The sequence below is a fragment of the Triturus cristatus genome, chromosome 5_2 (assembly GCF_964204655.1).
Source record: "Triturus cristatus chromosome 5_2, aTriCri1.1, whole genome shotgun sequence".
NCBI classification, from domain to species: Eukaryota; Metazoa; Chordata; class Amphibia; order Caudata; family Salamandridae; genus Triturus; species Triturus cristatus.
The window spans coordinates 103,879,114-103,906,716 of NC_140588.1; the positions used below are offsets into that span (position 1 = coordinate 103,879,114).

Sequence of the window (27,603 nt, forward strand, 5' to 3'; positions counted from 1 at the left end):
CCAGGATTGCTTAGCCCTGGAGAAGGCATTAAAAATCCCATGGCTTAAATACATTAAAGATCTGACAGAGAAGTTAGGCTGCCCTGAATTGTTTATGTCGCCTACTCCTTTGACCAAGTCTGCTATCAGAGCGATTAAATTGAAGTTTTTAGACAGATGTCAATGTCTAAGGGAGGAAAAGGAACTAATTAAGCCCTCGGTGAGAAAGTATGTCACACTGAGCCTGTGACAGCAGATGCAACCATATTTGACTTCTATAAATAAAGCTTACCATCTCTTTGTTCTAACAAGATTTCGCTTAAATATGGTACCCTGGCTACTGGCCTTTCCGAAAGGTTATTTTAAATCAAATTCATCAAATAGGTGCACATGTGACAACTTCTCAGAGCAAGACACTCTACACATTATGTTCTTTTGCTCCCACTATGACTACTTACGCAGAAAGTGCATCCTCCCGCTGCTAAGGGAGCAAAACTTTGTGCAAGTAAGGCCAGCTTTGGTTTACTTGCAAATGTTAAGTTCTCCTATAATCTGCTTGGGGATCGCAAGTTTCTTAATTGGTGCAATTAGATGTAGGAACAGGATGTCGTAGAGTTAACCCGTTTGAACAAGTTGATAGTTTGTCTATGCGGACCATTATTTAATGCTGCTTAATAGTCATAATTGTGGTTTTTATTACCTTTTGTATGATGTTTATAATGGATTTTAAATACACAAAGATATGAATTACTAATGGATGTATATGATGCATACATGATGTTTTATGCTTATAGATGTTTTATGTTGCACTTTTATGGCTTTAACCAGCCGAATAAAGTTGACTTGACTTGACTCATAATAGGATCACATTTCCTATCGTAATGTGGGTGTCCGTATAACCAACTTTGGCTGTCATTTTCATGGAGATACGGTCGCCTAGAACTAGTTATATATGGTAAAGTGTGAGAATCGCTGCATAGCACAAGAGTAACAGGCAGGCTTGGCTGCATATACAAGACAGAAGTGATTACAATATTGATGTCGACAGCCAGAGTAGAACCCATGACCATTTGCTTGCAGTCCTGCATCCTTACCATACAAACTATTCCAAATTTCCACTGATGGATAAAAGAGGGGCGGCTAGAGGGAGACACGGACTGCCAGATCTACTCCTGAGAGCCACTGACCATGTGTGAACAAGGTATGGAGGAGGCACATCAGAAAAGACAAGGCACGGGGCCTATTAGTCAGGCAGTGAGGGGAAGGACAGCTGAGTGTAACATGAGGAGAGTGTGTGGGTGTGAGGCCATAGGAGGAATGGAGGAGTCAGACGGGGTAAGCAACAGGTTCTAGGAAAGCGAGAGGATGCACAATATGATACACCAAGCACCATGGGAGCAGAGTGGGGCATGGACAAGGGAATGCGGAGAGGGAAGAGATCGCCAGCACGCTCCATCCAATCCTGGACTGTACGTGTGCCCTGTGTGATCTCAGGAAGGCTAGTAGCATCACTTCCAGCTGGAGTCGTATTTACATCCTTCAACTATGGTCCAGCTACCAAAGCTAGACAGCGAAGAAGGCATTTGTCCAGAAGGCATTTGTCCAATAAGGATCAATGCACACTGCAACAGATGGCCACTTCACCGTCCATACACTGCAAAGTAGAAAGCCTTTTTTGTGGTGTAAGAATGTGTGATGAAAGGTAGGAAACTAGTTACTTAATGCCAACTGATCCAATGACTTCTGTCCCTTGGTGTTAAAGTGACGCCATGTCAAACTATAGGAGGAGAGAAAAGCCACAATGCAAAAAAAAATATTATGGGCCACATCACATGGACAAGTTTGTGTGGTGGAAATTCAACTTATCCTCGCTAATGGCCGGCTGTATCAAGTACAGAGTTGTGTTGGAATGTTTTTTAATTTGTTCCTATTAAAAGCAGTTAGCTGCATTTTCCCTTGCCGGCAATGTATTCTGCAGGGCTTCAAATAGGCTCCTTGGTTCATTCATCGTATCTTAAATGTTTCTTTGATGGCACTGGTATTCCAATAAATAAAATTTTAGAAAACAATTTTTTAAACTGCTGACTCCTTTTACCACCAGCAAATTAGAATTCTGCTGATAGAATTCGGTTAGCGTGATATGGACTATATAGTGCAGACCAAATTCAAAAGCTGCTGACACACAGCAGTTTACGTGGTACGGCCCTGAGTGATAGTGCAGAGACTGTGAACCAAACACTGGGCCGACAGCGAGTCCCTTTTAAAGCACATTTGTAATCTAATCGCCTCCAGGCAGCATACGAGGAGGAAGTTGCTGCAATCGATTCGTAGGGCCTATAATACATGTTTTTGCATCTCTAGTCAGCCTTATAGATTTATTGTCTTTTCTGAGCAGAGCGCGGCATCTCAAGGGTAAAACATGAGATGCAGGTGTGCGAAGTTTCACGCTTGAGCGGAACAAAATTGCTTCTGCCTGTCAGCTCCTAAATCCCTCGTTGCCAGAGAGGATGTCGCAGGGTCCAAAGTCACCATGGGCCAATTTAAGGCAAGATGAAGAGAGCAAACAGCCATTGCCCCCACGGAGTAAAGGGTCACTGCTCCGTTACAAGCCGAGCGAGTATCTGAAGACGCTATTAAGAGGGTCTCTGATGTGGAAACAATAGTTCGAAAGGGGACGGCGTCCTAAAGACACCGCTTTGCCTTCTGTGGAGGTAATGAACCTCTTTAAGCACTTCGATGGACTGGAGAACAAAAGACTTTGATACTGCGGCTTCCTGTTGCCTCTAAAGACAGTCACATAATGGGACCAGAGCACCTTTCAGACAGGAAGTGCTCACAAGTCATTTGATACAATCACTACCTCATTCTCGTTGTTGTTGCAATGCTTGATTAGTCGTTCAGGTAACCCGTACACCACAAGACAGGTGCCCAGTTGCCTTAAAGAAGATTATTCAAATAAATGTTTAGTGTCTCTCCATTCCTGCCTAGGGGGAGGTATTAACTGCATTCTTACCCGCTCAGCCTCCTGGTTTTGACAGGCTCCTGCAGAGGAAACAGACGCAGCTAGGAAGTGGGTCTTCACATATGACCTTTCTTCTTGAGTGGTCAGGTTCGGGCATAGGCTCGAAGGGGTTCGCTGCCCCTTGGACGGATTCTCTGGCGCAGCAGCCCAAATGGGATCTACATTTAGTGTAGGAGACACAACTGCTGTAAGCAAAAGTAGGTTGGCTTGGCTCCTGAGGCCTTGACTAGAGGGGGCAGAGGGATCCAGGTGAGCCCCCCTGTTTCTTTCCCGATGCCGAGGGGCTGGGTGTGCCCACTGCATGGATTTTCACCTCTTACTGTAGGCTAGAAGCAGCAGTAAGCTCCTGTACAGCCCCCGATGTTTTGTTGAGGTCATTGCATCGGCTGGGCATGGTGGCTCAGTGGACTAATGCATCCAATCCAGGGAACTATGTTTGACCTCCGTTGTCACAGTTTCTAATTCTGGTAGGTCGACTCAGCTCTTCATCTTTCCGAGGTCGATATAAGACTACCAGTGAGATGGATAACAATAAATATCTGTTACCGGTCAAAGGCGAGTTAAGGTCACCTGCGGGGGGGGGTGGGGGTGCGAGGGGGAGGATAGTGTACTATATAAATACGTGTTACATAGCTGCCAAGGTTTCAGATTGCTTATGTGTGACATTTTCATAATATCAGTGCAATTATGAGTGAGATTTCAGCGACTATGAGTGACACTTTCACATGATCAAAATTAAGCAATGAAGACTAGGGAAACATATAAATATCAGAAATTACACCCATTCCAGAAACTAGAAGCTCTAGAAGATCTTAAAACTGGTGCAAAGTGCCAGAAATGGAAGAATGGAGAGCACTTAGGTGTGAATGTGCGAGGCGCTCTGCTTCTAAGCGCCTAGCATCACACTTCCCCTGAGGACTTTCAGCCCTCCGTGGGTTCAGGGGCACTCCATTCGCCCTATCATGACTCTCTCCATAGCTGCCAAGTTTTCAGTTTGTTTATGTGTGGCTTTCCCATGATTTCAGTGTACTTAGGAGTGACATTCAACAGCCAAACCATTGACACTTTGAGAGGCCCTTATCTAGTACTGTGCACATTTCTATCAATGACTTGCATATAGTGTTTTTTCTTTCGCAGAAGCAGGGGATGGCATTGCACGATAAATACACAATTCACTATGCCCTTCTGCGCCTACCAGCATTCAATTATTTCTCTCTCCTTAAACACTGGCATACATCTGAAGGGAGACTGAATTAACCAAGTGAGGTTTCATAATGTAAGAGTGTATTTCTCACTGGTTACTTGAACTTCTTTGTATCTTTCATTTAAGGTACGTGCTTTAGATATCTAAAGGTGAAAAGCCGACGAAAATACATACAGACTAATGTTGTCAGTAGATAACGTCACGTGCTGCGGGCACCAGGATGCATAGTTTCTGTGTGCTGCCCTTGAGGGTCATGCTACACTGCAGGCTGTTTTCTAGTGCTACTGCCAGGCTCCAACGAAGTCACGGTAACTTCAGTGGCCGCTGCTTGAACAAGCATTTACAATGCAACGGTCTCGGCATTGTTAAAGTTAGAGCTATTGGCATTGCTCATGACATTTTTGTTTATGTGCACTAACCTGCTGAACTGTTTTACAAATTATCACCAACTTGACATGAGAAGGGGAGCAAATCAACATTTGGGGTTCGGGCACATGTATCAGTATGCTGTTCGGAGTCCACAATATAAGCTGTTTTAAGACAAACAATAGTGTGGCAGGTAATGCTGCCGGCGGTTTGTTCTAGCCGAGTCCTAAAGAACGCGGAAATATTACCTCTACATCGTTATCTACTAATATTAACAAATTAATATTAAAGATTATATTAAATCGGCGTAATGCTTCTAAAGGCTCCATACACAGGCAACAGACATTAACTTGTTCACATATTGCATACATGAGTAACAAAATAGAGAATTCACTTTTACCTCTAAAGGTGCGCGTCATCATGTTCCCTGCCATCAGTTGTTACAATGCAATGGTCTCGGCAATATTATAGGTAGAGCTATTGGTATTGCTTATTATTATTTTATTATTTTTGTATCCCTAAATAAATGGCATTGTCATTTCTATTGGCATTAGCTTTTTTTTTGCATATGTGATACCTATTGCATTAGCAGAGAGAGAGTGAGGTAGTGAGATAGAGAGAGAGAGTGAGGTATTGAAATAGAGAGTGAGGTAGTGAGGTAGATAGAGAGTGAGGTAGTGAGATAGAGAGTGAGGTAGATAGAGAGTGAGGTAGTGAGATAGAGAGAGTGAGGTAGTGAAAGAGTGAGGTAGTGAGGGAGAGGGATGTTGTGAGGTAGTGATATATAAGCATAGAGTGATGTTGTGATGTAGTGAGATAGAGAGAGAGGTAGTGAAAGAGAGAGTGAAAGTGAGTTAGTGAGATAGAAAGAGTGAGGTAGTGAGATAGGGAGTGATTGAGGTAGTGAGTGAGAGAGAGTGAAGTTGTGTGGTTGTGAGCTAGAGAGTGGGAGCAGTGCTTCTTTCTAGTGGCAGGGGTGTCCTTAGAGCGGGGCATATATCTAAAATCTGTGTCTGTAGTGGGGGAGTACTTACAATTACACCCCGATGTGCTTACAAATCCGGGGGTGGGGCGTCCCCAAAAGGCCTTCCTGAAGTTATTCCAACGTCACAGCCATGATGGACACTCAGGTGCAGTCAAGCACTGACGTCAGAGCTGGTTTCACGTGGAATCAAACACTGCGCTTGAACGAGGGGGAGGCACAGAGGTCACCTTTTTGTGCAGTTTGACCAGGTGTCCCGGATTTTCACCAGCTGCCCCGGCAGATTTCGGGAAATGTAGGCAATGTTCCGGTTTTTTAGACAGGGTCGATTTAAAACGGTGGCAGGTGCCTTTTTATGTTTTTCAAAGCAGCGATATGCAAGCAGCTGTTGGAAGAAAGCGGTTTAAATATCAGGCATGATACTGGCTTTAGAATTGTATTTTTATGATGTTCTTATTGCCTCATCTGTAATTCTATGCTGAGGAGCAGTGTCATTCTGCGAGCCCAGTTAAAGTAAACTTGTAGTCCTTCTTCTGTTTTAGTGAAATGTCCCGGTTCTTGGCTTGAAAGTTCTGGTCACCCTACTTTTGGGGTACACCAGAAGCGTCTCGTGCCAGAGCCCAGAGGAATGACACGTCTTGAATACCCAGTCTACAGCGGGCCTCGAGCTCCTTGCTGCTTAGTCAGGCCTGCAGTCGGCGTTCACACAGCTTCAGGGAGCCGGACTTTTAATCACTAGCTCCATATGCAAAGTTTGAGGGAGACTTCGCACGCTTTGGTGAACAGGAACCCTTTCATCCGGATTGTTTCCAGCGTATTTGCCTTTTTGTTGTTAGTGGTACATAGGATACAACGGAAGCAATAAAGCCGTATAGAAACGACGCGGTCTGGCTCCACGTTTGCCTCTGTGTGTCTCCTCGCGCAGCGCCTTGACTCTCTTCGGAGCCTTTACTGCGCTACAAACATCCGCAAAATAATATGGGAGGTCTTAAAAGTTACCAACCAACACAGGCCCGAGGGTGATACACACATGCCTTATTAATACTGCCCCCTTCGCCTGACCTACGTAATATCCCGCCCACTCGAAAAATAATGAAAGAGAAGCGAGGGAACAGTTCGCCTGCAGGCACAGCTGCCACAGAAAGCATCTTGTTGTGTCTTATACAACACCCACGTCACTCGGAGACGGGGGTCACTTGATTTGCAACCACGAGGGGCGGGGGCAGTTACACGAGCGCCTTGGAGATAGCGTTTAACGTCAGTAGAGTCGACTATAAATATAAGAGCACACACTGTCGCCGCCCAGAGGCCGAGCGCCGGGATTACGCAGGCACAGTCAAGCCCTCTGTGTCACATGAATTGTCTGTTGTCGCACCAAGGAGCCGTGACGAGGAGAGACTGCAAGGACACACGTCTGTCGGGTTCACAGAGTACTCCCAGGAAATGAAGCGCCCGCGGACATTTACAGTAAAGAGAATTAATTGTCAGAAGCGAGTCTAAAACCCTGTCAGTGCCTTGAAAGACGGCTACTGTCCTGGGCGAGCAGCCAGGCCCCGCCCTTCACTGGCCCCTCAGGCGATGCAGAGCCGATGCGACACACGCAAGCTGCACGAAAACATTCACAAGATTACAAACTGTGCTGAATTTTAAATCAGTGTCACAAGAGGACTACTTTTTCATATACCCTGTGTCCTTTCACGGTAATTATTTTCATTAGCTTTAGCTATTTTACGGACTGAACTATAACAAGCATTAACAAGCACACCACTGCCTAAGCACACCACTGCCTTTCTCCGAGGCGAAGCAGAAATGCCTCGGAGAAAGGAAGCGGCGGTTTCGGATTCGGGGGCGTGTTTTTCTTTTCTCTCCTCTTGCCATTGGCTGGAGGAGAAAATGAGAAAAGTAGCAAAAAACACGCCCCCGAATCCGAAAAGGACGGGGCCTGTTCGGAGAGACGATCCTCTTCTCCAATGGCTGGCCAGCATTCAAGAGGCCAGCCAATGGAGAAGAGGAGAGAAGAGGGGCGGGTTCAAGCCCCTCTTCTCCAAAACATTAAATCTCCAGACTTCCGGTTCTGCCTTCGGCAGACCGGATGGTGCCTCGACCTAAAAATGAGTTGTGGCCGCTGAAGGCAGACTGGCTCACCCAAGTGTACCGCCACTGACATGGGACTGGACTACAAAGAGAGCCCACACGTGAATGGAGGCAGGAGGACAGATGAGGCCTAACATCCTGCCTGTCCTCCACACACGTGGGTGTTGTGCTCAGGCTGTGGCTACAGGACTTGCGTGAGGCAATTGGCGGGCCCACTATGGCCACAATCTCGTGCCGTGGACCATTGCCGGTCAGTTTGTTTCTTTCTGCCGCTGCAATCTTGATACTTCTCAGGCTCAGCCCTGTCATCAGCTGCACACAGGCTGGCCGTGGCGCCGGTGCAGTTGCGGCCGTCGCGGGCGTTCGAGCAGTCGAGAACTCTGCCGTAATTACAATGATGCCATGATGACTGTCACTGCTACCAAACTCACAAGGAGGCCGGTGGGGTCAGTTCTGTCGCGGGATCACATACCGCGCGGCAGCCTGTAATACGAGAGCGAGCTGCCATACCCACTGCATAACAGTCAGTGCAGTCCATAAAGAGAGAAATGTAAGGCGCCCGCCCGCTCGCACCACAGAAGGCAGGAGCCGGACCCGCCTACGCATTAGTGCACAACTCAAGTTTGGCGGTGCCCATTGATTGGCCCAGGGCACACTGACTTCACCACTCTGCCTGACGTCAGTGAACTCGCCGCGCAGTGTGGGGTGAGAGAAGTTGTACTAAGCACCACTGTGCAGCTCAGCAGCAGCTGAGCCAGAGAGCCATCAAGCCTGCCAGGAGCAGTGCACACAGCGCGCTGCCACTCAGCCTGTAAAGTGCCTCATTATAGCAGCGCTCCTGGCTTGACAGCTGAGGAGGGCTGTAAGGCGTGACATTGCATTTCAGTGCGGTGATGGGATAATCACACTGAAATGCGCGATTCTAAAGCCTGATGCGTGGTATTTGGCAGGGCTGGTGTTATGGTATATTATCCCTAAAGAAAGAAAAGTGAGTGCCTGGACTACGGCAATGCACTCTATGCACCACAAATTTCCTGAAGAGACTTCAGACCATTCAGAACTCCACCGCCACACTCATCCTCAGCCTCCACAAATGGACCCACATCACCCCCCCCTCAGAAAACTCCACTGGCTCCCCGAACAGAAGTGATGCAAGTTGAAGATGTTGATCCACACCCACAAGGGCCTGCACAACTGAGCTCCAGTCTACGTCAACCAATGCATAAACTTCCACCAGCCCTACAGACACCTGCGATACGCATCCCTGTCCCTCACTGCACCACTCGCATCAGCCGAAGTGACAGTGGAGAACATTCCTTCTCCTAGCTCGCGGCAAAATCCTGGAATAACCTTCCTGTGCACCTCCTAATCTCTACCTCACTTCTAGAATGTAGGAAGGCACTCAAAACCTGGCTTTTCAACTGATCTCTACGGCACATTTTACTCCCCAGCACAAGGATACCCTCGCGAGTGATTAGTCGCACTTTACAAATCCACTGACTAATTGACTGAAAGACCCAGGTGAATTAGGGCAGCCATAGTCCACGGATCTGACCCATTTTCTCTAGTGGGGTTAGAGCATTAGAATGAGAACTAGAACTAGCACTCAGCACCCTTCTCAGATATACTTTGTACGAGCAATTATACGGATCTTGGATGGTCAACGGAGCTTCTCTCACCATTTATTCTAGGTGGGGATTTACAGTGTGATAAGGGGCTCCAAGGTTTGTCAAAGAGTGAGAAGACCATCAGGACTAGCCCAGCATGAGCAGAATGCATGTAGACCAGACTCTGCTCCTTTCTTCAAGTGCAGTGGTTGCTCTAGGTTGTGCTATGGCGAGATTAGGGGCACAACACTTAACATGCTGGTAACAGTGGTTGCGTCTCAATCAATTCGTGGAAGGACTGTTTTTTCTCTTCCGATAGTAAGAATGCCTACCTTAGACTGCTTGTGCATGCACCATTTTTATGTGCGAGTGCTGGAGAGCGTTCAGATCTATTTTCAGCTCAGAGGCCTCTGTGGCCAGCTTCAGCATGCAATAGCCTCTATCTAGGAGTGCCATACCCTATCTACTAAAGTCTCAATCGCTCAGTGTACGGGTTTAATCACAGTTCATTCCACTGACTGCAGCAGCTGCTTTCCATTAGAAAAGACAATGCTAAGCGGTGGTATCTAGAAAACCTTCCCCTACCTTGCTCAGGGAAGAAGGTTGTCGCCTGAGGCAAAGTGAGTGTTCATACCACTCAAAGCTCCTTAACAAAGTACAGCCTATACGGTGCTGACACCAGTACATGGTGGTTTGTGTGCTGACCTTTCCATATTTACTAAACTCATCATACTTGTAGAGTTCCCATCTCCATTTTCTGAAAGGAAGACTGGCCCCCAATTACAGATTAACTGTTTATTTGCCTTTGACCCTGTCCAGCACTCTGACGGCTTTCATCTAGCTCGGAGGTGTAACTGAAACAAACACATACACATTCTACACGCATCGGTCCCTTCTCACAAAAAATCGGGGAAAAAGACTTACATGATGAGTGGGTAAATTTGCAGCATCTCTATTCTTTCTTAAATACAAAGGGTTTTGAGAAGATCAGCCAACTTTTACTCCTAGTTTTTTTCCAACTACTCTTTCTGGAGTAGTTTAATTCATGATCTCAGAGTATCTGCTTGCCTGGCTGGGTGTTACGGGGCAACTGCAAAATGAGAGTGGTTCCTAAATGATCTACGGTTTAAGAAAATGCTGAACAATTTGCATCTCTCATTGTCTTCTCTCTGTCTAAAAGGAATAATACTGCTTTCAAGTATGTCCTTTGGTTCCTCTCCGAAGTTCTTTTAGGTTGTTTACATTAGTAGTACTTTCAATGGTAGATACCAAGTGTCAGGTTGGATACAGGAGTGGAGCAAATATGGTACGCATGGCAGTCACTGTTGCACCCTGACTTCCACATTACTTACATTAACCTTTTTAGATCTCGGCTAGCGAAGGCTGCGCTTTAATGACTTGGAGAAGAGGGGCTTGAACCCGCCCCTCTTCTCCCCTGTTCTCCATTGGCTGGCCTCTTGAATGCTGGCCAGCCATTGGAGAAGAGGTCAGTCATTCCGATTAGGCCCCGTCCTTTTCGGATCGGGGGGCGTGTTTTTTGCAAGAAGTCTCATTCTCTCCTCCAGCCAATGGCTGGAGGAGAGAAAAGACAAACACGCCCCCTAATCCGAAAATGCCGTTGCCTTTCTCCGAGGCATTTCTGCTCTGCCTCGGAGAAAGGCGGTGGTGTGCCTTTTGCTCTGCCTTGTCTCTCAATGGGGGGGGCTGGTGGGGGGGGGGTGAGTTTGAACTGTTGTCGAACTCCACTTGTTTTACATTGCCTCGGCTCGTGTGCTTGAAATGTTGTTTACTGGCTTTCCTCCAAAGCAAACTCCTCCCACGCCTGTGGCTCACTTTAATCACTTTGCTGCTGATTGAATTACACTCCCGCAGTAATGGCAGGGAGATGAGCGCAGGGAGCTCTGAGGAGAGAGAACGACTCCAAGGTAGGCACGCCTCGCAGCAGAATGCTCTAGAGTGAAACACGCTCACCACTCAGCGCTCGGATATCGCGTTCACCCTGTTCGTGCACTGGGACCCGGAGGCAGCCTTCGACGTGGCGGGTTCAGCTATCGGATAGCGCGCAGCACAGAACAGTCAGCCAGCTGGCTGCAGGCACGGGTAGTGCAAGCTCTGGGTCAAGGGAAGCTCGAATATCAAAACTCCACGCCGCTCTGTAGCGGCAGTCAACTCACCACCTAGGTACTGAGGTGCGCATATTATACTAGGCTTTTGAAAGTGTCTGCATTATTAGTTAATCAAATAAGTTCGGATGTGGGGAGCTTTCAAAACAATGACATCACGTCGCACCCCAGAACGGAGCGCAGTGTATAGCTGCAAGCAACAGCAATGACCGTTTTTGCCGGCTGTGTACCCAGGAGAATCGCACGGGAGAGCAGTTTAACCTCCCTCTCCTCGAGACCTCTGCAGCCATGTTTTAGAAAGGGACAGATGGTTGGTATTTAGTCAGTCTTCCAGAACCCGGGCTGCTCTTCATTGACAACGGACCGAGCACTCATTTCCCGCCACTCCCTCCCCGCCAACTGAAAGGATCACCACTGTGTGCAGTCTCAATAATTGTCGGACTCGGACATGAGGGCTGACAAAAAAACGGGGCTGGCCCACTGAGACAGGGTGACGAGGTCTGTTGACCACCATGGTCTGGGGATTGGCTTGTGCGTCCCCACAGGACAGGCAGGTGGCAGACCTCCTGTGGTGGCAAACCCATAGCGCCACGTCACGACGGGTACACACGAATCTCCCAGGTCAACCCTATTAACAGAGGTGCGCGGAGCTACCTTGGATCGCAGCACATATGCCACATAAATAGCTTTAGGGCACTCGCTAGCAGATGAGGTGAACGGGAGGTGGGAGGTTTCAGCCTTTGATGTGAAAGGGAGCGGTTCGGAAGCTAGTACGCTTGAAGCCTGCGATCGCATAACTTTCGTCCCCTGCAGGAAATGATGATGGATACAGTTATGTAGAATCCTTCGGCAAAATAATTTTTGGCCAGTATATTATATTGATCAGACATGCAGATTGATAGGAATCCCAAATCGCCAGTTTCCTGGGAATTTACAGAGACTGATAAAACTTTTGTTAATGTAAGCCCTTGGATGAGGGGCCACGTCCCCATCGTAGACACCAGACTGAAAGACGCTGCTACCAGCAGCCGCGTGCAGGCTTACATCCGTTTTGTATCTCCTTTCGCGGCCGCGGCTTTCATTGTGGTCATTTATTACTTCCTGGTTTACAGTGAGCCCCCTCCCGAAGGTGGATTCAGTCCCCGCAGCCCATGTGGTCTTTACAAGCACAGCTTGTGTGCTGCCCTCAGACAGCATTGTTGCAATCCAAAGATAAGATTTCTGGGGTCTCTGAATCCACTACATTTTGCAATACTTGTGTTTATTTGGGTTTCAAAGCCCAGTGGGTCTCCTTACAGGATGTAAAACGTGCACAACGGCTTGGCTTGCCTGACGCAGTATATGGTTTTGGGCAACCCACTTGTGCACACATTCAGTGTTTCCTAGATGAACAGCCGGATCCTGCTATGTGATCCACGGCTTTAACGTAATGAATGACACACATGTAGCTTTAATGAGACTCTACGCCAAGACCGAGCTGTTTACTTCCTCTCCTTGGACGCAGGGGCAGTGGCAGAGCAGCATCAGCCAGGCCAGCTCTGGGATTGCAGTGCTTCGCCTGACTTTCGGTCTCGCGTTTGCGAGAGTTTAAGCTATTGTCATTGGAAATGACAATGCTTTTTATTTATGTTTTGAAAACCGAAACATAAATAAAATGCATTGTCATTTTCAACGCAAATAAATGCAAGACCTATTTCACATGCTTTATTTAATCTTTCATTCCCTATGAGTGTTTGCTTTTTCCAGGATGTTGTTACTTTTTCTTTTAGGCAGCATATTGCTCTTGCCTAGTGCGTAAGTTGAATTGAGTCGCATCCAGTTGTTTATAGCAGATCAAATTGGATTGTAGTTGAAGGCAGTGTGAATTTCTCTCAGTGGGGCAGAGTGGTGTTCAGTGAGGGAGCGGATGTAGCACTGGGGAACCAGGTTCAGCCATTGACATTGGAAATAACAATGCCGTTTATTTAAATGTTTTAAAAACAAAAACAAACAAAAATAATGTCATGAGCAATGCCAATAGCTCTAACTTTAACAATGCCGAGACCATTGCATTGTAAATGCTTGTTTAAGATGGTGTCACACATACCATCAGCCTCACTATACTCTAAGGTCAATGAACTGGTCACCTCACCAAAGCTTCCTGTCGGCACAAGAAACATTTTTTAGGGCCACACTACTCAAAGCCTTTTGATTTTACTAAAATGATATAGAAAATATACCTATTTACAGAGTCTTTCAGCTAGCTATATTCATGAATTGAAAGGGCGGGACAAGGGACTGACCCAGTGATGCTATTAGGTGGGGCGGCTGGACAGGTCAAATGTGCGTGATGTCACTTCCGCTGCCATTTTGGTAAATCAACCCATACGACATACAGTCTCGCTGTTCGACAACAATAGAAACGGCGCTTACTGCCGGGCTCTCGACAGGCAGGCGTGCTTCCAATGTGATCTGACTGAGCGCTCCTATTTGCATTTTAACAACTTAGAAGCGGTGTTTTAGCCAACGCAGCATCGGGCGCTGTCAGTGGTAAGCTCTCCCTACAGAAAAGCAGCTCTTTAAATGGCAGGCAGCGTGCTGTTGCAATTCCATTTTCTTTGTAAAAACACCCCCTCTGCCGTTAGCACCGCTCAATCAATCTAGGAGCCGCAGCTATTTCGCCAGGGCTTTTACAGCAGTATTTGTGAGACCAAGAGGTAATAACTACAAGCATAATAACCCCCACTTGGCACCAGGCGAATGGGAATGTCATGTAAAGCCAAGCAGACTTCATGTTGGGCAAACAAAGACGTCATAACGGCTAGTACATTAAACGCACACGCGACCAAACCCCTTTCATATACCGACAGGCATCACGTATCCGTATTCTTTCAACCTTTCACAGTGGGGGAAAGGGGGATGGAGGGGTTTGGCTAATGTTCGGTTGGGGTTCAATTACATTCCTGTTTGTTAGGGTTGTTTCTCGTTGTCTGTTTTTCTCCTTTGTCATTTTTGTTGCATTTGTTTCTTTTACAGATGTTGCTTATATTTTTCATCTAGCTAATGACTGCTTTTTTTGCAACATGACATTCAGAATGCTCCTTTATGTAAAGCAGTATCTTTATAGGGAGGGGGTTTACTTGTCATCCAAAAGGGGTGTCCCTAAACTCACTGGACTTCTACTCCCTCTCAGTCACTACTTTGACCTTTTTAACCCTGGATCCACTCTAAGCAGAAGGACTGTTTTGAATACTTGTTGCATTTTCTTAAGGAATAAATACTTATCCGTGCAGTAGGGTCTAGGGAGGGGTGGACATCTATTCTCGAGCGAGCTTAACCTGTTTGGACATTTCGGGTTATCGCCAGCAGGACTAGTTTCTAAGAAAATGATACCTGTGGATAGGGTTACCAACTGGCATGGGTGTAAATTCAGGACGGTGAGTGTAAAAATCCAGGACAGGAGGTCAAAATTCAAGACAAAACTTCGGGACAAAAGGTAATTTTTACACACACGTCAGAGGAGGTCGCGCCATAGTATATAAGTAAATTGACAAACACTTAAGTACAAGTCAAAATAAGTTTATATTAGGTTGAGACAATCGTGCACTTTACGTTTTTTCAGTATTCCCACAGCTTGCTACCTTAGACGATTCAAAACTCGCATCTCGCCCCAGCAGGGACATTAGTCACCAGTTAATGGTGAACCACACCTGAATATAAGTGAGGCCGCTTTTATTGTTGATTGAAAACTACTGGATATACAAGGAAATTTGCAGTGCCAGCCCCCTGTAACAAAACCGCCCCCCCCCTCTTCCAGCCTCCCAGGGAAACATCCTATGCCCGGTCCGGCCAGTCTGGCTTTGCTACCACCCTCCAAAGGTGCTCCTCATCTTCACATAGATCGTCTCTCATGTGTATTTAATTTCTTTTATAGTGTTACTCATTCCAAATATTTAGGGCAGGGTGTCAGAGTGCGTTACATCCCACACACATTATATAGAAACATTGACTCATATATCCATCCATCCATTTAAAATTTCACCCATCCAGCCATCCTTTCACTTACTCATCCATCCACCCAGTCACTTATCCTTCCACCCATTCACCCTTTGAGTCATTCATCCTCCCTTTCTCTCTCCATCCCCCTTTCACTTATCCATCCATCCATCCTTCCACCCACCCACCCACTCATCCATTCCTTAATCCATCCATTGACCCTATTACTCATTCATCCTTTCACTCATCCATCCGTTCTCTCATCCATCCACCCTTTCACTTCTTCACTCATCTATCCATCCTTTTGTCCATCTACCTCCCTTTCACTCAGTCATCAATCCTTACACCCACCCTTTCACTCATCCATCCATCCATTCACCCTTTCACTTATCAATTCATCAATCCATCCATCCTTTCACTCATCTATCCAACTATTCACTCGCTCATCATCTACCCTTTCACTCATCCTTCCATCCATCATTTCACTCACGCATCCACCCTTTTACCCATCCATCTACCCTTCCACCCATACATCCATCTATTTACCTTTTCTCTCATCCACCCTTCCACTCACTCACACATCCATCCATCCTTTCTTTCATTATCTATCCAGTCACCATTTCATTAATCCATTTATCCTTTCACTAATCCATCCAGCCATTTACCCATTCCTTCACTCACCCACCTTTTCACATTATGAGCTGAGCCTTTGTCAGCAGAGTTACAGACAGAAGAGGCTCATCAAGAACTTCACCCTCACTGTAGTTTCTAAAGCAAGGGGTGGCGAGTGTTCATTATGCCCCTGCACATAGGCAATCTGAAAACTTAGAAGTCATGAGTCATGCATGATGCACAGTGCCAGGACGTGAGGTGCCTGTGACATGGTGTTTCCAGGGCTTTGAGTGTGGTAAAAAAAAACTGATGGGTCTTTTCAAAGGGGGTGTTCGATGTAATCAAGGGCGTGGCTTAAAACGCCTAGGCTAAAAATCTGTGCTTAGCATAGTGTTCTGCCCGACTGGTATTATGCTGTTTCTGTCATTGCATCCAGATATATAATACAGCAATTATCATTACACCAACAACAAGCCAGGACTATTGGCTTTGTCAACGGTTGTTAGTTCCTTAAAATAAAAAAGCAGCAACCATGGCTTTGTTGAATATAATATTGAAAATGCGTCAGTTCTAAAATGATGAGACAGTGAAAGAACTATAACCTGTTCTTTTTAACGTGTTTCACAGGCTTCCTTAACCCCATCAGCGCGGCGCGGATTTTCGCGCCACGCTGAAGGTTCTGTGCGCGGGCGGGGCCATGACGGAGCGGTTCCGTCATGCGCACAGCGCAACCGACGTGCATGACGGAACCGCTCCGTCATGCGCGTCGAAGGGGTTAAATAAACTGTATTCCTAAATTGCAGCATGGGCGTGTTACCTTTTATCCATCTAACAGAATGCCCTGCTGTACACTGAGGCAGGAGGAGGCCCCCACATGCTTTAACAGTCCAGACTGCCCCATTGTCATTCTGTATGTGACAATTAGCCGGCATACAGAATGACAAAGGGCGGGTGGGGCTGCTCTTGTGCTCAAGGTGGAGTGCGAGGCGCCCCATCAGGAAGCTGAGGCCTCTCGCAGGGAGCAGTGCTGCTCCCTGCAATGGCCATAATTACGGACAAAAGGCATCCGTAAAAGGGATCATCACGGACAACAGACGTAAGATCCAAATTTCGGACAGTCTGTGAAATTTACGAACGGTTGGTCACCCTATCTGTGGATCAATGCAGCAGCCAGACTCATCCTGGCTTCCCAAACGGTCACTCATCACCCCCCCCCCCCCCCCCCCCCCCCCACCTCGGAAATCTCCACTGGCTCCCCATCTAGAAGAGATGCCAGTTCAACATTGTAGGAAGCCGGCTCTCTATATAGTGTAGACAGAGAAATATTTTCATGGAACTAAAAAAAAATCACTTATGGTGGTAAAATACTTGCAGATGCTAATTCCGAGATTATGTATGTGCAGTCTCTATCCACTAAAGCATATTCATTACCCAAAAAATGCATTTCAAAATTATAATATACTTTTACCCAGTAAAAGTCCACCTTTACTCATTGCTTTCAAAAGGAAAGCCACGGGGTAAAATACTACCACTGCAATATATTACATCTGAAGCTCTAGTGGCAATGGACACTCTAACTCAGCTGGTGTGATTTTCTACCACCTACTCAGAAAGTGAAATCTCTTCCTTCCACTTATGGAGCCAAGACAGCTACAGCCGTCTTAGTGATGTCACTGTAGGTCTTTAATGTAGATGGGTGTCTGTTCTTTGCATTGACTTCAATTACTGTCAGGGTTGAAGGATTAGGATTAGGATTAACAAACTGATCCAAGCAACAAGCCACTGAGTCATCAGTTTCAAATTCTCCAGCCATCCTCTGTTAGAAGCGCACTTCACAATCTAAAAGGTTCTTTAAAGAATAATCACCCCACATCAGATGGAGAAGCAAGAAGATAGACACAGTCATATATTATAGCATTACCAATAGCTGTTATCAAGGTTTTGGTCTTCAGACCAACCCAAAATGTATTCTTTGTTTGCTTGCCAAAAAATACTTCACATCTCCATACTTATCTTTCTACACACAGCTTGAAACAATGTTAATGAGGATGCATAAACTATGTAAAATTCTTCATAGGTTAAATGAACTAATGGGGAATCACGCATTCCATAAATTAATTGTGATTATGGATTTACAAGTGGAGAAGGGGATGTGGTTGGCTTCAATCCAGCGTTTGCAACCGGTTTCTATAGCGGCATGCAGTAGTATCTGTAAAGCGTTCACCTTGCTTTAAAGAAACAAAGGGCTGAACAGCGAGTGAAAGCCAGTAAGTAACATTATGAGTGAAGACAGGTAAAAAGTACTATTGTGTGTGGGGGAATCCTTGAAGTGATGTATCTTCATCTTCTTTCTAAATTCCAAGAGGGTTGAAACAGTTCTGAAGTCAGTGAGGATGTTGTTTCACATTTGTGGTGATTAGAAGATGAAATCTGGAGATGGCCTGGCCATTGGTGGGTACTGTCCTGCTGAGGTAGTTATTTTCCCGGGCAAGTATTGTTTCTGAAGGGCATGTAGGTGATACTGCTCATTTAGAAGACTGTGTCTGCAAAGGAAGCCAGTGCCGATCCTTGAGCGTTGGGGAGATGTGTTAGAACTTCCTCAAGCATTTGATGAAACACGCTGCAGTGTATAGGATCCCTTCCAGAGGTGCCAAAGTGGTGTGTGGGAGCCAACTGTGCAGAATGCTGCCTCCAGCCATGCGGGAGTAGACAAGGACTTGCACAGTTACACTGTAATCAGCTTCTGGAAGAGAGGGTTTCATCTTTTTCTCGAAGAAAATCTGGTTGTCTTGGTTGCCTTCATTTTCTGACAGTATGTTCTTTGAATGGAAAATTGAGTGTTGTCAGCTTGCTAAAGGATCTTTATGATGGGGCCAGTGAGTATGGATTGGAGGGGTTCTATAGAAGATGATAGGAGGTGATAGAGTCCTGGGGTACTCTGCAGGACACATTTCTGGGTTCACAGGGTTCCTGTCTGTATGTGTTGATGGAAGTTGATGAAGTAGGAGGTGAACCATTTCATGATTGTGCTAGAGAAGCCAATGTGTGTCTCCAGGTTGTGGATCAATGCTTGGGAATTGAGTGCGTTGAAGGCTGCAGAGAGTTAGAGAAGGTTCAAGAAGTTGGGTTAGTTACTTTTGCTGATATGGAGGATATTGTCAACTACTTGAAGAGTAGAAGCACAGCTGTTTGCATGATACAGCATGGTGTGAAGCCAGACTGGAAAACCTGTAGATTATTGTTCTCGGTGACTCTTCTTAGTGATCTGCTCCAGCAGCTGAGCGGGTATAGGGAAATGAGGTAGAAGATAGCAAGAAGATGTCGGCTTAGGGTAGGTTTTGACAGCAAACATTATGTTCTGTCTTGATGCATCTGTGATGGTTCCTTGGCTGGGAGAGGATTTGAAGAAGTTAAAGAGAGGTGATCTCCTTGAAGTTGTTTAATGATGGAATAAGGTACAAAGGCATATTTATAGGAGGTGGCCTTCAGTGGCTTTAGCGTGCAATAGGAGGCTGAAGGCAGTCCACTTGGGGTGGAGAGATAGGATACAGGAGGTAGAGAGGACGCCTGTTTACTGTGGTTGATGTGAGATCGGATTTTGTTAATGTTCTTCTTGAAAAATTTACTGATGGCATTGCATTTGTCAACTAATGGCAGGATTCGAGAGCCTGGAAGTGGATTGGTGCAATGCTTAACAGAATTAAAGAGTGCGTTGCCTCAACTAGCTGCTTCATTGTCAGTAGTCATGTAGAAGATGGCTTTGTAGTGGTGATGCGAGATCTGCTTGCAGAATAGATTACATTTAGAATCTGAATCACCAAAGGCTCTAGAGTCAGATCTCAAACATAGAAATAAGCACACATGGTGCTGGATTAAACTTTGCAGATACCATGTAGGAGACAACAACTGATGAGAAAGCTGCTATCGAGACATGTCTTTGTGAGCATTACCCTAGGGTTGAGTGTTGCGGCCTCCTATTTCAGATGATTTCAACATCTCTGTATGTAGGAGCTTAACGGAATCTCTGCAAAAATGCTCTGAAACCAGCTTTTGAAAGGTAATAAAACAGGTAGATGAAAAGGAAGATCAATTTTAGGAAAAGAGTCCTTCAGAAAAAGAGCCTAGACCACACATATACTCCAAAGTGTGCATCGTTAATGTGATCAAGTGATTCTCATACAGTTCCAGTTTCTTTCAGTTCTAGGGATAAGTACCACAGATAGAGGTCTTGTACGTGAGAAAGGGCAGCCAAAGGAGAAGTCAAGCATTGTAGGTCAAATTTGTAGAGGGTTTTTCCATTTGCAACTGTGGAGTCTACCTGAAGGAGTCACAAAGCTGCTAACTTCTAGCTGGCAGGAATGTCCAGGTTTTGAATGTGGAGATGAAATGCACGCTTGCAGATGTTCTATGAAATATGCTGATATTTTTGTATTCAGAAGTGACAGTTAGAAGAGTAGTTCAGAAGTGGCACTTAGAAGAGTAGTATTTGGTGAAGCCAAGCAAGCATCGTCATAAAAATGCAAAGCACATTAGTTGACCACCAACAGTCACAAACAGTTGCAATGCATTTCGCCACACTTATCCACCCTTCTAAACTTGCACCTGAATAACTGAATTGTAAGCCCTTAATAAAGTATGGAAAAAATGCACGAAAATCCCTAATTTTTCAAAGGTAGGTGTAGGAAGAGAAGATTTAACAGGGAAAAAAGGTTCTGTTTAAGGAAAATAAGTGAAAACATCTTTAAGATTCACAGGTTGTATAATCCTCTGCATGCAATTCAGCCCAATGCTGAGATTCAGCAAATATATTTTTCAGCAAATAGGAGACAAGTAAAAATGTATGTTAATACTATACATTTCTCTGCAAAAGTTTCCGAACTTGTACGGTACTTATACTCATGCCTGGAAGTTATGTGAATGAGGAAAGCCATTGCCGAGCTCCACCAAACATAGGTGCATGCCATATCAACAACGATTAGCACCTTGGTGACTCAGGCCCTATGTAAACCTGTAGCTCGTATGAGTCCACATTCGTGTACAGATGAAATGGCCGTTGATGGGCTCACTGTGACACTTCTCAATGATGGAACACCACTTGACTTTCAAGAAGTATGATCCCATTACGAGTTTCCTGTTATCTTTTGCGTGGGGATTGCAAGGCTGGAATTTAAGATACCGGCCAATATGCTCCCACGAGATAAAAGGGATTACACGTTAAAGTCACAAGAATGGGGAATAACTCCCTAGATCAGGAATTACTGGGTCCTTTTGCATAGGTTTTCCCTGATTCCAGGGATTAAAGCAGATATTTACCACCTGCTCTGAGCAAATATCGTAAACATCTGTCTGGGGACTGGTGGAGGTTTGGGATGCAGGCTGAGGGGTGGGGAGGGTGTCTTGAGGATGAAAATAATGTAGGCTCTATGAGAGGAGCATTGTCTGCTTCTCCTATGGTCCCTAAGAGAGCAGGCGTAGGATGGGCTGTTCCTCTGCCTTGCAGCTCCTGCCCTGGGTTTTATGGGTACGGACCTGGTGAACATGGTCTGGTGTTCACCACACCACTTGAAATTGCCCAGTGCGGTATCACACACCCACTGGGGATACCACTCAGGCCAACTCAAAATGGAGGCCTATTTCGTGATCAAATCATCAAGAAAACGGATAACAATTTGAGATGACAACAAAAATGTGTTTTTGTGATCAGAAAGAACCTGACTAGCCGCTAATAGCACAGCAAAGACCAGTATCTGCTACATTGCTATTTTGCTACCACGATCTTTCAATTTTGAACAAATAATCATAGAATATAAAAAAAGCACGAGTGTTGATGCAGTCTTGCAACAACAACTAGACTGCCTAAGCATTAGAAAAGGTTTTTTGCACTGGTTTGTTGGTGAAAATGTTGTTTTTCAGGTCAAGCGGTGTAAATGTAGCACAAAATTGCACGAGCATAATTCAAGTAATCCTGAAATAGTGAAAAACTGCACCCACATAGCCTATGCAACCCAGTTTAACCTCATACAAATACAATACAACCTATCACACACAGACTGGGCTACAATATCTCGGCAGTGGAACTGCCACACAAGACCACGCATGCAGCCATTTCCATTACCAAACACAGGGGCTTTTCAGAGCTCCCTGAATAAAACAAGACTTGAAGGGTGTGGCGAGTGCAGCAGAGCTTATAGCACTAAAACAGTTTTAGGGAAACAATGTTGCTCTTACACTAGAGTGATGTTAGGCTCTCTTCCAACTACAGGCATCAGGGGAAAAGCTGCCAGCAGCAAACATAAAACAGCCCAACTCAGCGTTGTCACCTAGAAAAGAAAACAACGAAGACTATGGGTTCAACACCACCAGACATGACACTGACAACAATCTATTGACATTTTTTTACATTTTGTATAATGAATGTAGAAAACAATAAATGCAACACTGAAAGGAAAACGGCGAAACCATCCATTCCAGCCACCACAACCTAACAAAATCAATGAATATCTACAGAAAAATTGTATGGTAGCAATGGAGATCCTCAACTAAGAAAAACACATCTACACATGAAAAAAGAAGTTTAAGGCACATCAGACATAATTAAACACTGTTTCAAAAGCCTAACAATTAACTGTCCAGTGTTGCTTCATTGTCACCCATCAAAGTAGTCTGACATTGTTGCTCTGGGATTCTGAAGTACCTCCCGAGAAATGTTCCATAAGTGTATGACTGAAATGGTGTATTGGCTGAGGAACAATGCTCTGCAATTTAATAATGCCAAAACAGAGATTTTGCACTGCGCAGTGGGCAAAGTGCCGATGGTTCTACCATCTAATTTCTGGCCTTTTCCCTCGGATACACCTCTGGTACCTGCGAAGACAGTGCGTAATTTGGGGGTCAGCTTTAATGAGAAGCTCAGCCTGGAGTCACATGTGAACAAAGTAGTCACGAACTGCCTGTTAATTATTAGAGGCTTATGCAAGGTGCTACCACTTTTACCCTCTAAGGTAAGAGGCACAGTAGTCAGGTATGTTGTTCTCAGCCGCCTGGACTACTGCAATGCCTTGCTGCTTGAGTCTCCTGGCTATTTGGTCCTGCGGCTCCAGCGTATCCAGGCAGCAGCAGCAAAGTTGGTCTTAATGAGAACTCGTAATGCATCAACTGCTCAGGCATAGCGGAGCTGCACTGGCTCCCGGTGAGACAAAGAATTTTGTTTAAGTCTTTGTGCATTGTTTTCAAAGCTCTTCATGGGCTTGGACCCAAACCGCTGCAACGTAGGTTCAGCTGGTATGTACCTACGCGCAGTCTGCGCTCCTAGCCAGCTAAATTGGTTAGGATCCCGAAGATAAAAAGAACTACCATGGGGGGTAAGCGTTTAGTGTTGCAGCTGCGCGCCTGTGGAACAGTCTTCCACTAGAGTTGAGACAGATACAGGATTTGTTGCTGTTTCTCAAGCAAGTTAAGACCTGGCTTTTTCCCAGAGCGTAATCAGTTGTTTTGCCTAGCTTGTAGCTGTTATTTATTTTCTTTGCTGTGTCTTAGCGCCAGGATGCCTGTAGGGTTACAGTGCGCTCTACAAATGAAAAATACATACATACATACATTATTGATGATCTTGTTTAAATTAAAGCTACTATCAGTTCACCAAGCATAAAGTGTTTCAATGTTTTACGTAGCGCACAGTGAGCCGGCTTAGAGCATACAAAGTCACCGGTTATGTTATTCATACTTGTGACATATGCTGTGAGAAAGTGGATTATTAGTTGGGGTGGATGGTAGTCCACCACGAGTAATAATGTCACCATTCTTCTTAGGTGCAGGAAACCTTTAAGTATTTTAAACCGGAGCGCAACCTCTGGTATCTATGGCACAAAGCAGACCGGCTTAATGTAAGAAAATGTGTAAATCATTTAGCAGTATCAAAACAGGCAAAAATAAAACACAATAAAAATCTCACTCAAATTTATAAAAATAGAGAATATTTTAATTAACAAAATGGCACTAAAAAGATAAAACTCTAATAGACGAAACTTTAGATAGGAATTTTTAAAGTTTGAATTCAATTTTAGTACCAAAAAGCACAAAGTGCCAGCTGTGGGCAACTGGCTGTGCTAGACCGGGGCAAAGGTAAGGTTTGAGGCTAACTACAATGGAACACAGGTCAGATAAGAGAACCAGGTTTATCCCAGTTGAAGTGTTACCCTCTGACATAACATTTTTCTGAGAAGGCAGACACCTCATCGGGGCAGGTTGCAGGCTGGATCCGAAGGCGAGGTTGTCAACAACGGGTTGGCAAAGGACGCGCAGTTTCGGTGAAGCCGTCAGCGAAGGCAGGAAAAGCTTTGAGTGGGAAAATCCAGAGTTTGTCCCCAGGAAGCTTTCAACGTCGATCAGATACTGCTAGGTGTTGGACCCGGTGAACATATCTACCTTTGGAATTAGTCTTTTCTGGAAGTAAGATTCTTTTAGTTGAGCAGGGCTGCAGGCTGTAACCGAAGAGGGTTCAACATCGTTCGATGCTACTCACATCGGCCCCACCAAATTGGATTTGCTGCTGCGGAGAAGAACTGTGAGTGAGCTGAGGCAAAGTCAGGCCCACGGGCAATGCACTCTTGGTGGATTGGCTCAGCAGCTTGGTTCTGGGCTTCTGTCGGTTTTCTAGGCAAAAAATCCTTTAAAAAGTTTCCAAGTCCCAGGTTTTAGATTTAGGCAGGTGAAGTACACTCTGGCACTTTTCTAAGGGTCAAGACCTTAGGGACACAGCTTAGAGGCCAGAACTCATACTAGTAGAAGCCGCCACTAAAGTCCAGGGCATGTCCAGTTGGATCTGGCCAGCTGGGCTCTTCAAGAAAGTGGGATTCTGGCAGTTTTTTTGGTGTCCCTGTAGCTTAACAGGAGGTCAGCCAGCTGACCCTTGGAGTCCACTTTTCAGTCCTGGGTACAAGTGGGAGCAAGATTAGCCCTTAGGATTCTCCTCACAGGTCAGAATAGCAGGGGCATTCATATTTCTAGTTTATACAGGTCAGGAGGTGTTCTGAAGAGGTTAAGCCCAGTGCCAGCTGTGGGTGGAGGAATCTCTCAGCCACCTCCTAACCAATTGGGCAAAATGTTCCCAAGGCTGCTCTTGCCCACTTTTGCAGCACTTCCTGTGTGTTTTACTGTAAATTAGCCCACAGTGTCCTTTTCTACCTGAAACCAAGATGGCGGAAACTTTCTACCTCTGTGCAGAAATTCCTGTGCCCACCCAGAGGTATGGCTATGACTGGTTCTGGGGGCAGCTCCTCCCCGATAGGATTGATGCCTGGCTAGCTAGGTAGTAGGACAGGAGAAGGTCAATCCTCATCCCTTTGACTCCGCTCTAAGAGCCACTTTACACCTAATGGAGCCATTCAGCTCCTGAGTGACAGTTTACACATGCAGAAAGACACATTTGGCTTAGGTAGAAAAATGAAAACTTTCTGAATGTTGACCAAGGAGCACGGGTCATTAATTGTAAGGATATATAAAAATTATATGCAGTCAAATGACAATTTTTATCAAATAATCAAAGAAAAATAAGTGGCACAGTGAGTGCCAGTGCAGATCAACATGCTCGGTGCTCTTTCATAAGTGATACGATAAATGTGATCATCTTGAGTTTCAAAGTAACAAGAACAACGTAGCCCATCACAAAACTCATGATTCAATAGGCAGGTCCGCCCACAAGGTGATTACATTCATCACATGTGCGTATTACTTATGAAAGTGCACTGAGCACCTTGTTTTGTACTGGCACACACTGCACCGCTTATTTTACTTTGATTAGTGTCTACAAGTACACTCTCAGGCTCATATATAATTAAAAAAGTGCTGATGATGATCCTTAAATTTGTGATTGACTGCGTTGTTCTTGTTATGTTGATACATGAAATGATCATGTTTATCATGTGTGTATCACTTATAAAAGAGCACTGAGCATGTTGGTTTGCACAGGCACTCACTGTGTCGCTTATATTTATTTGTTTGATTAAAACTGTCACTTGACTGTATATAATGTCTGTATATTTTTACAAATAGGGACCCCTGTTCCTTGTTCAACTAACTGCCCCAGGTCCCTGGTGATTACTGAGTTACTCCTGTTAAACAAACTTTCCAAAAGTGTCATTTTCAAAGTAATAACTTTAAAACCAACTTGACTATTAAGTTGAATTTTAAATTACTATTAAAATGAACCATTGTATCATTTTTCTAAATACTCCCAAACAGATGTTAAGCCTTATAAGGTGTTATAACGTAACCTAGTGCTTTCCAATTGAAGAGCCAGGCTTTCCACAGTTACCTTTGGTAACGTCTTATCTGGTAGAGACTATAACTAGCCTTAGATTCCTTACCTTTGAACTTACCAGGCATCAGACTGGATCTGGAAGATTTTTCGTGAGGTGTACCCCTGCGTGCCGGTAGGTGGTGTTGATCGGCTCAGCGTGCGTCGTCCTCACTGGAGGTGATATCTGCAGCAACTATATAGGCGCCACCTAGGCGTGCTGACTTCTGTTACTTTTCACCCCTTCCAACCCCAGGAGCATGGAGCCATGCAGAACACTGACACTGACACTGATGTGGATAAACTAGGGCCCTGAAAGGGAACAGCCTTAAACCTAGTCTGCCCGCAGAGCGGAAAGGATGGGTGGGTCGCTAAGGAATCTGAGGCTAGATATAGTCTCTACCAGATAAGGCATTACAAAAGGTAAGTAACTTGTTCATCTAATAGATGCTTCTATCCACAGATTCCTTACCACTGAATAGATGATACCCAAGCAATACCTTCCCTTCCCCGGTGGTGGGTCAGCAGACAAATTTCACACAAGGAAGTCCTGCAGTACTGAACGGGTGAAGTGCCTGTCCCTGGGGACCTGACTGTTCAGACAGTAATGTTGGTTGAACATGTGAAGGGAAGACACCGGTGCTGCCTGGCAGATATCCAGTCCCGGAACTCCCCATGCTAACGCAGTGGTTGCAGCTTTAGCTCTGGTGAAATGAGCTCACAAACCTTCAGGAGGTTGTTTCCAGGCCAGTGCATAGCAGATTTTGATGCAGAGCACGACCCAGCAAGAGATGGTTTGCTTATGCACCGCCCGACCTTTCTTCATACCAACATACCCCACGAAGAGTTGGACATCCACCCAGAAGTCTCGCGTGTGGTCAAGTTAGAACAATAGCGCTCTTTTTGGGTACAGATGATAGAGTCACTCCTCTTCTTTGGAGGGATGTGGAGGAGCAAAAAAAGTAGGCAAATGGATTGACTGGCCTACATGAAATGGGGTGACCACTTTCAGCAAACAGGAGGCACTTGTGCGATGCACCAGTTTGTCAGGATAGACACAGAGGTAAGGCAGCTTAGATGAGAAGGCCTACAGCTTACTCACTTTGCGGGCAGATGAAATTGACACAAGTAAGGCTGTTTTTAGTGCGAGAAGCCTTGGAGAACACCCGAGGGGCACTGGTAAGGCTAAAGGGGAGCCCGGTGAAATGAATTTGCTCATTGCCTACTGTAAACCGTAGGCAGGACTGGAATGTGGAAACCAGCGTCCGGCAAGTCCAACAATACCGTCCAGTCGCCTGGGTCCAGTGCAAGCAAAACCTGAGCTAATATGAGTATCTTGAATTTC

At 45.4% G+C, this 27,603-nt stretch overlaps 1 protein-coding gene across 3 annotated transcripts in view; it reads right to left on the minus strand.

The window, feature by feature from the left end:
- PIGN (phosphatidylinositol glycan anchor biosynthesis class N) overlaps positions 1-27,603 on the minus strand; it is an 862,819-nt gene that overhangs the window by 365,015 nt on the left and 470,201 nt on the right. For all 3 annotated transcript variants that reach the window (XM_085606885.1, XM_085606886.1, XM_085606884.1), the window contains one exon: positions 22,193-22,284. In XM_085606885.1, the coding sequence (XP_085463011.1) occupies positions 22,193-22,284 (92 nt within the window). The remainder of the gene's footprint in view (positions 1-22,192; positions 22,285-27,603) is intronic.